Genomic DNA, 14,666 nt, shown 5'->3' on the forward strand with positions numbered 1-14,666 from the left:
CCCACCTCAGAGGCACAGCCCTGATGCCTGGCTGGAGCACCAAGAGCCTTTCATCCACACGGCTCAGAATAAAAGGGAGAAAAAATAGAAAGAAAGAAAGAAAGAGGATAAAATAAAATAAAATAAAGCTATTATAGTAAAAAATAAGAAAAAAATTATTAAGAATAAATTTATTAAGAAAAGAATTTTTTTTAATTTTTCAAAATAGATTTATTTATTTTTTATAATAAAAATAAGAAAAAAATTATTAATAAAAAAATTTATTAAGAAAAAAATTTTTTAATTTTTTAAAATAAAAAATATGAAAAAACTTATTAAAAAATTTTTTTTTTAAAAATAGAAAATAAGGAAAAAATTATTAAGAAAACATTTATTCGGGAATAAAAATTTTTTTTAAGTAAAAAACAAAAACAAAAACAAAACAGACGGACCTAACCCTAGGACTAACGGTGAGAGCAAAGCTATACAGACAAAATCTCACCCAGAAGCATACACATATACACTCACAAAAAAAGGAAAAGGGGAAAAATTAATATATCCTGCTCCCAAAGTCCACCTCCTAAATTTGGGATGATTCGTTGTCTATTCAGGTATTCAACAGATGCAGGCACATCAAGTTGTTTGTGGAGCTTTAATCCGCTGCTTCTGAGGCTGCTGGGAGAGATTTCCCTTTCTCTTCTTTGTTCGTACAGCTCCCGGGGTTCAGCTTTGGATTTGGACCCGCCCCTGCATGTAGGTCGCCTGAGGGCGTCTGTTCCCCGCCCAGACAGAACGGGGTTAAAGGAGCAGCTGATTCAGGGGCTCTGGCTCAGTCAGGCGAGGGGGAGGGAGCGGTACGGAGGAGGCGGGGCGAGCCTGCGGCGGCAGAAGCTGGCGTGACGTTGCAGCAGCCTGAGGCGTGCCGTGCGCTCTCCCGGGGAAGTTGTCCCCAGATCACGGGAGCCTGGCCGTGGCGGGCTGCACTGGCTCCCGGGAGGGGTGGTGTGGAGAGTGACCTGTGCTCGCACACAGGCTTTTTGGTGGCGGCAGCAGCAGCCTTAGCGTCTCATGCCCGTCTCTGGGGTCCGCGCTGATAACCGCGGCTCGCGCCTGTCTCTGGGGTCCGAGCTGATAGCTGCGGCTCGCACCCGTCTCTGGGGGTCTGCGCTGATAGCCGCGGCTCGCGCCCGCCTCTGGGGTCCGCGCTGATAGCCGCGGCTCACGCCCGTCTCTGGAGTTTGTTTAAGCGGCGCTCTGAATCCCCTCTCCTTGCGCGCCATGAAACAAAGAGGCAAGAAAAAGTCTCTTGCTTCTTCGGCAGCTGCAGACTTTTTCTCGGGCTCCCTCCGGTTAGCTGTGGTGGGCTAGCCCCTTCAGGCTGTGTTCACGCCGCCAACCCCAGTCCTCTCCCTGCGATCCGACCGAAGCCCGAGCCTCAGCTCCCAGCCCCCGCCCGCCCCGGCGGGTGAGCAGACAAGCCTCTCGGGCTGGTGAGTGCTGCTCGGCGCCGAGCCTCTGTGCGGGAATCTCTCCGTTTTTCCCTCTGCGTCCCTGTTGCTGTGGGATCCGCGCTGATAGCCGCGGCTCGCGCCCGTCTCTGGAGCTCGTTTAGGCGGCGCTCTGAATCCCCTCTCCTTGCGCGCCGCGAAACAAAGAGGCAAGAAAAAGTCTCTTGCCTCTTCGGCAGCTGCAGTCTTTTTCCCGGACTCCCTCCCGGCTAGCACCGAAGCCCGAGCCTCAGCTCCCAGCCCCCCCCCCCCGCCCCGGTGGCTGAGCAGACAAGCCTCTCGGGCTGGTGAGTGCTGGTCGGCACCGCTCCTCTGTGCGGGAATCTCTCCGCTTTGCCCTCCGCACCACTGTGGCTGCGCTCTCCTCCGTGGCTCCGAAGCTTCCCCCCTCTGCTACCCGCAGTCTCTGCCCACGAAGGGGCTTCCTAGTGTGTGGAAACCTTTCCTCCTTCACAGCTCCCTCCCACTGGTGCAGGTCCCGTCCCTATTCTTTTGTCTCTGTTATTTCTTTTTTCTTTTGCCCTACCCAAGTACGTGGGGATTTTCTTGCCTTTTGGGAGGTCTGACGTCTTCTGCCAGCGTTCAGTGGGTGTTCTGTAGGAGCAGTTCCACGTGTAGATGTATTTCTCATGTATCTGTGGGAAGGAAGGTGATCTCCGCGTCTTACTCTTCCGCCATCTTGCCCCTCCCTCAATAAATTTATTAAAAAATAAAAACTTATCAAAATTGGTGAATTTTTGTGTAGCCATTTTAATATTGAAGATGGAAGAAAAAGAGCAACATTTTCGGCATACTATGCTTTATTATTTCAATAAAGGTAAAAATGCAACTGAAATGCAAAAAAAAAAAAGATTTGTGCAGTGTATGGAGAAGGTGCTGTGATTGATTGAACTCCTCAAAAGTGGTTTGCGAAGTTTTGTGCTGAAGATTTCTTGCTGGATGATGCCCCACGGTCAGGTAGACCAGTTGAAGTTGATAGCGATCAAATGGAGACATTAATTGAGAACAATCAACGTTATACCATGTGGGAGAGAGCCGACATACTCAAAATATCCAAATCAAGTGCTGAAAATCATTTGCACCAGCTTGGTTATGTGAATCACTTTGATGTTTGGGTTCCACATAACTTAAGTGAAAAAAACCTTCTTGACCCTATTTCTGCATATGAGTCTCTACTGAAATGTAATGAAAACGTTCAGTTTTTAAAACGAATTGTGATGGGCGATGAAAAGTGGATACTGTACAACAATGTGGAATGGAAGAGATCGTGGGGCAAGCGAAATGAACCACCACCAATCACACCAAAGGCCGGTCTTCATCCAAAGAAGGTGATGTTGTGTATATGGTGGGATTGGAAGGGAGATCTCTATTATGAGCTCCTTCCGGAAAACCAAACGATTAATTCCAACAAATACTGCTCCCTATTAGACCAACTGAAAGCAGCACTTGACGAAAAGCATCTAGAATTAGTCGACAGAAAACGCATAATTTTCCATCAGGATAACGCAAGACCACATGTTTCTTTGATGACCAGGCAAAAACTGTTACAGCTTGGCTGGGAAGGTCTGATTCATCCGCTGTATTCACCAGACATTGCACCTTCGGATTTCCATTTATTTTAGTCTTTACAAAATTCTCTTAATGGAAGAAGTTTCAATTCCCTAGAAGACTGTAAAAGGCACCTGGAACAGTTCTTTGCTCAAAAAGATAAAAAGTTTTGGGAGGATGGAATTATGAAGTTGCCTAAAAAATGGCCGAAGGTAGTGGAACAAAAGGGTGAATATGTTGTTCAATAAAGTTCTTGGTGAAAATGAAAAACGTGTCTTTTATTTTTACTTAAAAACTGAAGGAACTTTTTGGCCAGCCCAATATTTCATTTCACCTTCACTGTGACTCTGTGAGGCAACAAGAACACGTGTGATTTTTTATACATATTTGACTTCTGAAGAGGTTGCTGCAGTTTTTCAAGCAAGAGATGTTGGTAGCTTTGACCATGGCAGTGGAGGTGGATAGATACCATCCACAGACAGTGGATGATACCATCAACAGACTGTGGGGATGGGGTAAAAATGCGGAGCAAGGCCAGAGACCTCCACCTCTCTCGCATTTCCAACCCACAGCATGTCTGCAAAGCAGATCTCACAGCCCTCCTGGGGACATCACACCACGTCAGGAAGTCCTGTTGGAGGAGCAGAGGATGGAAGGTATGGAAGTAAAAACCTTGAGTTCAAGTCCCACTCCAACCACCTGCATTTGTGGCCTGGGGGTGCTCGCTGACCCTCTCCTGGGCTCAGTCCTGGGTGTTGAAGCCTGAGAGCAGGGCAATCAGCCCTGCCTGGCTCACCTCACAGATCGAGGTGATGACATGGTCCATCTGGATGCTGTAGGGCTTCCCCAGGTCACGGCTGTGCACCGTGCAGTTTCCCACTCGGCTCCTGTCCTGTCTTGGCAAGAAGGTCGGGGAGCCACCCTCTCACCCTGCACAGCTGGTCCTGGAACGTGCTCCCCACAGGGCCTTCAGGGAGGACAGAGTGGGGCCCCTGCTGGCCTCTGTGTGTAAATTTTGGGAGAAAGTGTCTCTTCCTGGTAGACAAATTTAGAAAGGGAGACTGCAGCCCTCGGATGCGCAACTTTGGAGCAGAAGTCACTTTTGTGCAGAGAAGAGTCGCAATCTCCCAGAGGGAGGGCCCGGAGCAGACCCTCATGCTGTGCTGGCCCGTGCTCAGCGGTACGCTTTTCTCTCTGCTTTTCTCCCGTTTTCCACCTCCCGGCTGGCCATCTCACTCATGGCAAGAGTCTTTGGGCAGCTGGGATCTGCTCCCTGAAATCAGTGGGTCTCAGGTGCACTCAGCTGCCATTCTGGGCCCTTGGGGAGGACTTAGTACCTTTAAGTACCTGTTCCTCCAGGGAAAGCGGGGGCCTTGGCTAACTCTGGCTCTGGTGACAGAAAGCATGCCCCATCTTTGCCAGTTGCTTCCCTAAACCCATGCATGTCATGCAGGCACTGATTAGAAGCAGCTGGCATTTAAGGCTCCCAATTATTCACAGTGATGCAAACAAACTGCCAGGAGAGGGGGCTGGTGGTCAAAGCTGGGAGGTAGGTGGGGTGGGGGGAGGTGGGAGAAGCTGGGAGGAAGGTCACTTCAAATGCCCAGAGAAGGAACAGGGTCTCCCTCAGAGTTGCCCTAGGGGTGTTTGCTTATACATAGGAGGCCAGGAAGCTGGTAAAACAAGCCCCTGTTTCGAACTGGGAGCTTACCAGGTACCCATGTCACAGCCAGACTGGCCTAGGCAGAGGTTGAACTTCCCCCAAATCTCTCTGGCTGTCACTGTGCCTCAGTTCCCCCATCTTGCTAGGGTTCCATCTCTCAGATACCAGCTCTAACCTTCCATGATCCTAGAATCCTTCCTGCACACGTTTGGGCTTTTCCATATTCTAAAACACAATTATTGACTGAGTCCTTAAAATCAAATGCTGCCAACTAGCATTACTTCTATTTGCAGATTATTAAAAATAAGGATAATTCCTTGGTCGATTTCAAAATGGTCCATTATATAATGAGCCAAAAAGTTAAAACTTGCAATGCACTCAATTAATTATGAAACTACCAATTAAGGGGAAAACAACACTTGGGTTCCTTTCCTCATGAAATAGAAATGCAAATATTTTGCCTGATAATCTTCAAGTTACCATCATGGTAATGGCAGTGTAAAGTGTGGCACATATAGTTCACCTAAGTAGGTGTGTAATATACACACCTTATATGAATTAATAAAAAATTAAATATTGATAAATATTGACTATGCAAAATGCATACAGTCAGTGCATGTTGGAAAGAGAATTTCAAATGCAAGGCAGTCCTCTGGCTCTTTAATTAGGTTTTATCTGGTGTTTTATGGTATTATAGATTCATTATTATACACACCATTTTTTAATAACTTAATCCAACTGTAAAGATCTCCAGAAAAAATTCTGTTAGTTTCCTTGGCCACTCATTTTTGGATTGTAACAATCTTGCCCATTAGAAAGTCTTCTTTGGGTCTGTCCAGCCTAAATTTCTCACTCTGCACCTGGGCTCTGAGGGCAGCTGAGGCCCATTCTGTTTGGCTTACCCCATGGGCTGGTGCTCAGGGCTGTTCAGGACCAGGGAGGGTCCTTGGAGTTGCCGAATTTAGCAGCAGGTCTCAGGTGGAATGAGCCCAGATTTCTGGTAAACGCTGGGAGGAAGGTCAGCGCTGGGCACTCGGGAGCAGGGCCCCTTAGGACAGGGGGCAGGAGGCAAAGCTGGAGAGCTGGCAGGCATGGGGTTAAAGACAAGGTACAGACCCTCTAACTAAACGTTCAGCTCAATCTACATGAGCCCAGGACACCTTCCCCTCTCTGTCTTCTCATCTGTAAAATGAGAAGGTTGAACTGGGGGTTTCTAAGACTTATTCCACTGTGAGTGTTCGGGGTTGATTTTGTGTGGGCAGGCAAGACCACTGCTAAAATCATGTCTCTTATCTACTATCTCTGATTTCTCCTACTGTATTCGTGAGAGATGGGATTTTGAAGTTTACAAGAGAAAGGGACTGTGCATGAGGTAAAGTAGGTGAAAAGATCAAGGCACAGACTGGTTGTGTCAGCCACGCACCAGGGATACAGCAGCGAACACCATAGGCGAGCGTCCTCGCACTGGTGCAGATACGAGAGTACCTGCGTGTGTGCTTAGAGCGCCTCCTGCCGGCTACGCAAAGAAATGCTCAGTTAAATAATGCCTCTGGGTCCAAGGGTGGGGGGATTGCCTTTACATTGTAGAGCTTTTGTACCTTATGAGTTTTGTGCCATGTGAGTGTATTTCTATTACTATACACGAAATAGTTTTTAAAGAGAAGAAGGGAAGTGATGTGAGCGCCCACCTGTTTTTTCCTGCCGTTTAGGTCCCACTCCGGTGGAGGCGGCGCTGGGACAGCCGGCGGCAGCCTGTGATGACCCGGAGTGGCCACGTGGTGACAGTGTTTCCCTTGGATCGGCCCAAGGTAACCCGTCTCCGTTTTAATGAACTCCCCACTGCGCACTGGGGGAGGGGCAGGGAAGCTCCCTCTAGGTTCAATTTATGGCCCTCAAGTGAAGATGCTAAATAAGATCCTGAGTGGAAAATAATGGCTGTAACAGATATCCTCTGGCTCCTCCCTGTCTTCTTTCCTATTAGAACGTCTCCTGGCTAAGAGCCCCTTAGCTACAGGCAGGGGGTGTATTGCACGAAAGAATCCGAGGGAGAAGCTGGGTTGATTTACGCAGACCAGGATGTGAGTGAGGGTGGAGAGGCAAACAGCAAGGTTGTGTCAATCAGGCAAGGGTGTCCGGGGACGGGGCGAGACCCCAGAACCTAAGAAAGGGATTGGATTTGATGGAGAGCTTGTCGTTTTCTTTCACTTACCAGCTGGAGCCCCCAGGGTCTTTCTTTCTGAGGGGTCGGGGGCGGGGCGGGGAAGGGGGAACTTCTTCCACACAAGACTTGCAGAGGGCGAGGTGGTGAAAAGTGAGGGGCAGCTGCAGCGTTGAAGCCCTTGGGCAGTTTCAGCAACCTCCTAGGCCAAGTTCCTCTTAGGTGAGATTACGGGGCTGGTCCACCTTTGAGGTTCCAGGGTCCTCAGTTCATGGCTTCCCCTGGATCACTGGGGAAATGAATTAAATACCCAGTTTCTGGGGTCCTGCCATTGCTTTGTCTTTTCTGGCGTGAATTGATAAGAAACTGGCTTCCCCCGCCTAGCTTTATTGAGATAGAATTGACAAATAACATTGTGTAAGTTTAAGGGGTACACGTGATGATTTCATATATGTATATGTTGTGAAATGATTACCACAAAATCTAGTTAACATATATCACCTCACATAGTTACACTTTTATTTTTTTTTTATGGTGAGAACTTTTAAGGTCTACTCTCTTAACTTTCAAACATATAATACAGTATTGTTAACTATAGTCACCATGCTGTGCATTACATTCCTGGAACGTATTCATCTTATAACTGGGAGTTCGTACCCTTCAGACCAACAGCTCCCCATTTTCCCCGCCCCAAACCTCTGGCAACCACTGACATACTCTCTGCGCCTGTGAGTTTGACTTTTTTAGATTCCACAGGTAAGTGATATCATACAGTATTTCTTCCTCTGTCTGACTTATTTCATTTAGCATAAGATATGTATATCACATTTTCTTTACCTATTCATCTATCAATTGATACAGGTTGTTTCCATGTCTTGACTATTGCAAATAATGCTGCAATGAACTTGGGAGTGCACAGATCTCTTCAAGATAGTGATTTTATTTCCTTTGGGTGTATAACCAGGAGTAGAATTGCTAGATTCCAGCAGTAAAAACTGGCTTTTGAATTAGGTGTAAGGGAGATAGGTATCAAGGTGTGGGGAAAACCTAGAAAAAGTCTCCAATTTAGATTGCTTCTTAAGAGAGTTTAAATTCTTGCTCCACTTTAAAGAAATGGAAACTGGAAATCATGATCACTACATATAGGTGGAGTATATGAGAGAAAACCATGTGGATCCAATCAGCAGATATATCTTCAGAGAAAGGCCTTGGGTCAACACCAAAGCTGGGGAATGAAAGAACATTCATATGTATTAAGTCGAAATTGAATATTTGAGTTATGTATGTATCATCTTTTATGATTCTGTGCTTTTTTTTTTTCCAATCAACCACCCATCTACAGGTGGGTAGTTTTGAATATAAGGATTCTATATCAATAATAAATGCTTATATCACAGGATGAATGTGGGGAAGAACTGAGATCACACAAATCTTCTAGTCCAGTGCCTGACTTGCAGCACGTGCTCAGTAAATACAAATCTTCATTCTCCTCTCTTTCCTTCCAATGACTGGAAACCACAACTTCCCAAGACAGCTAATTCCATTTCCAAACAGCTTTAGATTGTGAGAAGCTCTTCTAAAGCCTTGTAATTTCTATCTATTAGCCTTAGTTTTGTCTGTTGGGTATACACAGAACCAAAGGCAGTTCTACCAGTATTGGAAAACACAGTCTTGTCCCACCAGGAGCCTTTTTTTTTCTGCAACGAACACTTGTTCTTATTTTTAACTGTCCTCAGATTATACATTTTCAAGATTCCTCACTCACTATTTTATGCATTCCTCTCTGGGCCCACCCCACTGGACCCAAGTGATACCCCAGATGAATGTGACATTCTATACGTGACACCATAGAACTACTCCACCACTTCACCATTATTCTTGACCCTCCCTTCCAACGAGGCCATCTGTCATGCATGAGTGTTGTGACAGTGTCAAATGTTGCTAATACAGGCCTTGTTGCTTAAGTCCTTTCCTCTGAGACTTCTGTGAAGCCAGGCCTTCTCTGTCCTGAAATTGTACATTTGACTTTTTCAGCCTGTATGTGGAAATCTGTATGAATTACATTTCATCTTGTTGGTTTCAGCCCAGTTTTCTAGCTTGAGTCCTTTTTTTCCCAGTATTTTAATGCAAGTTATTCAGCATAGTAACTATTTTTCCCAGCTTAATGTCAGCTAATTTGGTAAGTGGGCTTTCTAAGTCTTTTTTCAAGCTGCTGATAAATATAACGGACAGTAAAGGGATTGGGACATAGTCGTTTGACACTTACAAGAAGTCCTGCTTTCCCTTCCATTTGTTTAACATGAAATTCAATAAATATTTGTTAATCTGTACATGTCAGGCACTGTTCTAAATGCTGGGGATCCAGCAGTGGACAAAATGAGAAACATTCTATCTTTACGAAGCTTATATTTTAGTGAACATCATTTTGACTAAGTCCTGCCTCCATCATATATATATATATATATATATATATATATATATATATATATGCCTTTGTCCTTATGTAATTTAGCTCACATTTGTTGATATTAAGAATTTGTTGAGTACCTACCATGTGATGAGCCCTTTTTCTGGTCTGCATGCATGTAATATGTAGGTGGGAGCTGATGCAGAACACATAGGCCCAGGTGTCCAGCCACTAGATTGGCAGAAAGCTGATTATCACATTCGTGGGATTCCTCTCCTTTTTGGATCATCCATAAACTTCTTGAAACATTTGTGGTCTGAGAAGAAATTACTACAAACTTCCATTTTCGAGTGGGGGAAAAAAATCTTAGTGTTGGCCAGCTCTCTGTAGTGGCTATTTCTTGACACTTGGGGGCGCTGCTGAGCACAGATTATCCCCATCCATTTGACCGTGTGGCCCCTGCCCCATCGCCAAGTGCAGGTTGGTGCCCTTCAGAGGAAGGCTGGTTTTCCCCCCTCTGGGCCTCACTTGGTGGCTTCTCTGGAGCAGTTCTCTGTCCTCAGTCCTTTTCCTCTAGGGCTGAACACCCCTGAATGGCTCATGGGACCTCCCCCGAGGATCTGAAACCCTGCCTCCCTGTAGTTCTGAGAATATTTTGGGTAGGTGGTTAAAGACATTGAGGAGACCAGGTGTTGAGGTGGTTTTCCTTTGCAGTTCTCAAAATCTAAAAAATGTATTCCATTCCCTTCTTGAGATAATGTTAATTGATCAAAGCCTTCCCAATTGTTTTTCATTTAAAGTGAAAAAAAAAAAACCTGATTCCTTCCTAAGGAAGGGGATAGGCAATGAGACACCACTTTGGGGGTGCTACTGACCACTGATTACTGCTCCTGCCCCCTCCATGCAGTGGTAGTGATAATGGCAGTCATGCAAGGGAGATGGTGCCGATGGGCTGGTGGGGAAGGAATTTCAAAACTTAATGTATGAGTTGCAATTTTTCAGAGGTCTCTGTGCATCTTTAAATATCAGTAGGAAAAATGTCTTCATTGGGTTACCCCCAAACATATACATCAGCAGCTTAGCTCATTTGATCTCCAAAATATCCCTGCAAGGTAGCATTATTCTGGCCATTTCATAGATGAAGAAGCAGGTTCAGAGAGGTGAAGTGACAGGACCTCTCTATATAGGAGCTTGGAAATTGGGTCTGTTGGGCTCTGAAGTCTGACTTGGTCCACCACGCTGTGCTTGTAGATTCCCACCCTCTGTGCTGACCTGGACCCTTCTGCACCATCGTTCAAGCATGGAGAGGACTGCTGGAGGGCTTGGAGGCCCAACGAATTTCTTATGGGCTAAGAGCTTCAGAAAGGACTTTTCCTTTGCAAAGAACTGCTGGTTTGATCCCCTGAAGTAGTGCATCTCATTAAGCCAGCGTACGTAGTGGAAGTAGAAGGGTCATAAAGTGCTAGAGCCAGAAGAGACATCAGTGATCGTGCAGCTTAGCTTATTTTACTGAGTTGAAAACTGAGGTTCAGGGAGCTTAAATGACAACTAGGGAATGTAATAAGGGAAAAGAATCTGGAAAAAAATATACGTATGTATAACTGAATCACTTTACAACTGAAATTAATACAACATTGTAAATCAACTATACCTCAATTAAAAACAACAACAACAACAAAAACCTGATTGTTGATGACTTCAACTTAGAGGTCTTTGTTATTCTTAGAACAATGAAAATTACTGGCATGTTAACATACATCGAACTTCCCGTTCTTGCCAAGACAGAGTCATAGGTTTATTTTTTTTACTGTTAACAGCTATAAAATGGGGCAAAATATATGAGCAACTATTCTCAGGCAGTGAGTGTCACAGGGCTGCAGCTCTTGAGAGAAGGGAAGTATGCAAGGTGAATTCCTCTTTCATGCCAACTTTTCGCCTGAGGCATTTTCTACACTGTAAGGAGTCTGGCTGGGGGAAGGATGAAAAGTCAGAAGGTCAAAGTTGCTAAGGCCGAGGAACTTGCAGGTTTGGGTACCAGAGAGGAGGCAGCTGAAGAGAAACAGACCCAGAAATCTGTTTAGGGACTCCCTTCAAGTTCTTTGCCAAATCTTTAGCTACATATGCACTGAATGAGACTCTACAAAGTCAATTGAGAACAGCTTCTAGAGGACTGAAAGGTGAACAGTGATTTTAGAAGTTGCACGTGTTAGGGAGATGTTGGAGTTCTAATCCAGCTAAAGTGGAGCTGAACACTTATTTGAGTCCCCAGAAAGGCTCATCTCAGGAGAAAGGACTGTGTCCTAGGAATAAGGGGCATGCATGCCATAGCATTGACAGCAAAGATGAAATAGACCTGCCTTAAAAAGGCCCAAACCCAAGACTGAACAAGATCAAGATGACCTCTTAGCATTTAACTGCTTGTGAGAACAAATTGTCACACTTCTTAGAGGAATACAGCAAAATTCAGAGTCTCTACAACATATCATTCAAAATGTTCAGCACACAAAAGAAGATGTCTAGACAGGCAAAGAGTAAAGTTAGATATGTAAAACTTCCTTCCTTAGGCTTGAAACCCCAAACATTTTCTCTCAGTTGGTTTTTTTTCCTTTGGGAATGTTTTAGTTTGACTTAAATGATGAGTGGACCATGGAATATCTGGGCTTTAGCAATGTGATTAGATTTCTTTATTTTCTTTTTAAAATTGAGGTATAATTGACATATAACATTATATTAGTTTCAGGTGTACAACATAATGATTCCATATTTGTATACATTGTGAAATGATCACCACAATAAGTGTAGTTGACATCTGTCATCTTATGTAGTCACAGATTTTTATTCTTGTGATGATAACTTTTAAAATCTACTCTCTTAGCAACTTTCTAATATGCAATACAGTATTGTTAATTATAGTCACCATGCTGTACATTATATTTCTAGGACTTATTTACTTTATGACTGGAAGTTTATATCTTTTGACCTCCTTCACCCATTTTTCTCATCCCCAGGATTGGATTTCTGATCCAGAATAACAAGCTGTTTGTTTTTGAATTGCTCTTAATGTCTTGGCTGATTTGCAGAGCAATTGTCCTGCGTATTCATGGAGAAATACACCTCTGTAGATAGGCTGGCATCCCCAACTGGACCTCAGCATTTTTGTGGTTCAGTTGAAGGATGACATTTTGAAACACATCTGCATTGCCTCTCTTTCTTCTTTAAAAAGATTGTCATGTTTGTCTTTTCTTTTTATTTTTTTCGATAGGGGACTTTGGGGAATGGGGATGGGTTAGTGGAGGCAAGACAGGGTGGAGAATTTTACATATTTGGGAGAATATCCTAGATTTCATTGAGCATCTGGATGACTGATAATAAGATAGGGAGGAACTGTAAAATTTGAGAAAAAAATTGTAAAATCTCCAAAAGAAATATCTTCTAGTTTTTTTTTTTTAATAAATTTATTTATTTATTTATTTATTTATTTTTGGCTGTGTTGGGTCTTCATTGCTGTGTGCGGGCTTTCTCTAGTTGTGGTGAGTGGGGACTACTCTTCGTTGAGGTGCGCAGACTTCTCATTGTCGTGGCTTCTCTTGTTGCGGAGCATGGGCTCTAGGCGCAGAGGCTTCAGTAGTTGTGGCACGTGGGCTCAGTAGTTGTGGCTTGCGGGCTCTAGAGCTCATGCTCAGTAGTTGTGGTGCACGGGCTTAGTTGCTCCGTGGCATGTGGGATCTTCCTGGGCCAGGGCACGAACCTGTGTCCCTTGCATTGGAAGGCAGATTCTTAACCACTGCACCACCAGGGAAGCCCTCTTCTAGCTTTTTGTTTCATGACAAGAATTTATAAGCACTTTAAAAAAAATTATTTATTTTATTTATTTTTGGCTGCGTTGGATCTTCATTGCAGGTTTTCTCTAGTTGTGGTGAGCGGGGACTACTCTTTGTTGCGGTGCGCGGGCTTCTCATTGTGGTGGCTTCTCTTGTTTGCGGAGCATGGGCTCTAGGCACGCAAGCTTCAGTAGTTGTGGTGCACGGGCTTCAGGAGTTGTGGCTCACGGGCTCTAGTGTGCAGGCTCAGTAGTTGTGGCGCATGGGCTTAGTTGCTCAGCGGCATGTGGGATCTTCCCGGACCAGGGCTCGAACTCATGTCATTGACAGGTGGATTCTTAACCACTGTGCCACCAGGGAAGCCCTATAAGCACTTTTCTTAGACAACTTCAACTTGTGTTGCATATCCAACTAATTCAATTTTTACCTATAAAAAATGATTTTAAAACTTTCTGGTTGTGTAAGAAACCTGAAGATGTATGAGGAAAAATTTTTGCAGTTTCTGTTTTTAGATATAGTTGATCAGTTACCCTTTCCAGTAAAAATGATCCTTAATATAAATTTTTTTCTTTTCTTGAAAAAAATAAAGTTGCTTTCTAATCAGCAAGGGAGCAGAAGGTTTCTGTTGGAGATCTTTTTATTCTGGTTGCTGTTGGGGAGATTTACTGTTCTGGGAATATGCACATTTATTCAATGAGGGAATAAAATCAACATTATTGATTATTTTAAGACAGAAAACATCTTGAATCATGAAACCTGTAATTCATAGGTCTTAATTTTTCTCCTTGTTTCCAGTGGTTGATAGCTCATCCTGCAGAATTAGGCCTCCATGCCCTTGGAATGCTCTGCAATTAATTAATAATTTATGCTGGGTGAACTGATATGCAGAACGGGGACAAGCCTACGTCCCGCACTGGGATTGCTTTGGCTGCTTAAATCATCAGGGAGGTTTTCCTGGTGGAAAAGCTCTGTGCAGAGGGTGGCCCAGAGGCTGAAGGGCGAAGCTCAATGTGATGGACACGTCTGGGCAGCTTTTTTCTTCTCTCAGCTGTTGGTTTGACAACCTCTCTCCCTCACAAGTGAATCAGATGGTATTTCACAGACTCTGACCATCCTTCTTTGGATTGTGTGGCTTCTGAAACATTTTATAAGTTGAATCTTGAGAAAATGCCTTTATCTGGGCATGGGGAATTTAACATGCAGTTGAGAAAGAGATTTTAAACACATGAGAAGGATTGATTAGCTTTTCTTCTGGTTCTTGGGCCACTTCCATTTTAGTTTCAGTAAATGAGGAATTTTTTAATGAGTTATGTGATATTTGCTGAAGGCTGTGATTTTGGCAAATGCTAAATAGAAAAAAAATTTCTCTTCCCCTGCCTTCCCCTATCCATCTTCTTATTATTTGGACAGTATTCTCAAATTGTTTGCCAAAATCAGTGACACAACTGAAACCGCACAACTCAGATGGGATTCGAACCCAGACAAAACTCTGATTGGGACTTGAACCCATGGGCTGGGGCTTGAACCCACTGTCTTTTAATTGAAATTGCCCACCTGGTCTCAGGACTTAATGAAGCTCAAG

General features: G+C 44.3%; 1 protein-coding gene across 3 annotated transcripts in view; it reads left to right on the forward strand.

Moving 5' to 3' along the window:
• Positions 1-14,666, forward strand: part of RMI1 (RecQ mediated genome instability 1) — a 389,280-nt gene that overhangs the window by 354,641 nt on the left and 19,973 nt on the right. For all 3 annotated transcript variants that reach the window (XM_061200541.1, XM_061200542.1, XM_061200543.1), the window contains one exon: positions 6,408-6,506. In XM_061200541.1, the coding sequence (XP_061056524.1) occupies positions 6,408-6,506 (99 nt within the window). The remainder of the gene's footprint in view (positions 1-6,407; positions 6,507-14,666) is intronic.

The sequence above is a fragment of the Eubalaena glacialis genome, chromosome 9 (assembly GCF_028564815.1).
Source record: "Eubalaena glacialis isolate mEubGla1 chromosome 9, mEubGla1.1.hap2.+ XY, whole genome shotgun sequence".
NCBI classification, from domain to species: domain Eukaryota; kingdom Metazoa; phylum Chordata; class Mammalia; order Artiodactyla; family Balaenidae; genus Eubalaena; species Eubalaena glacialis.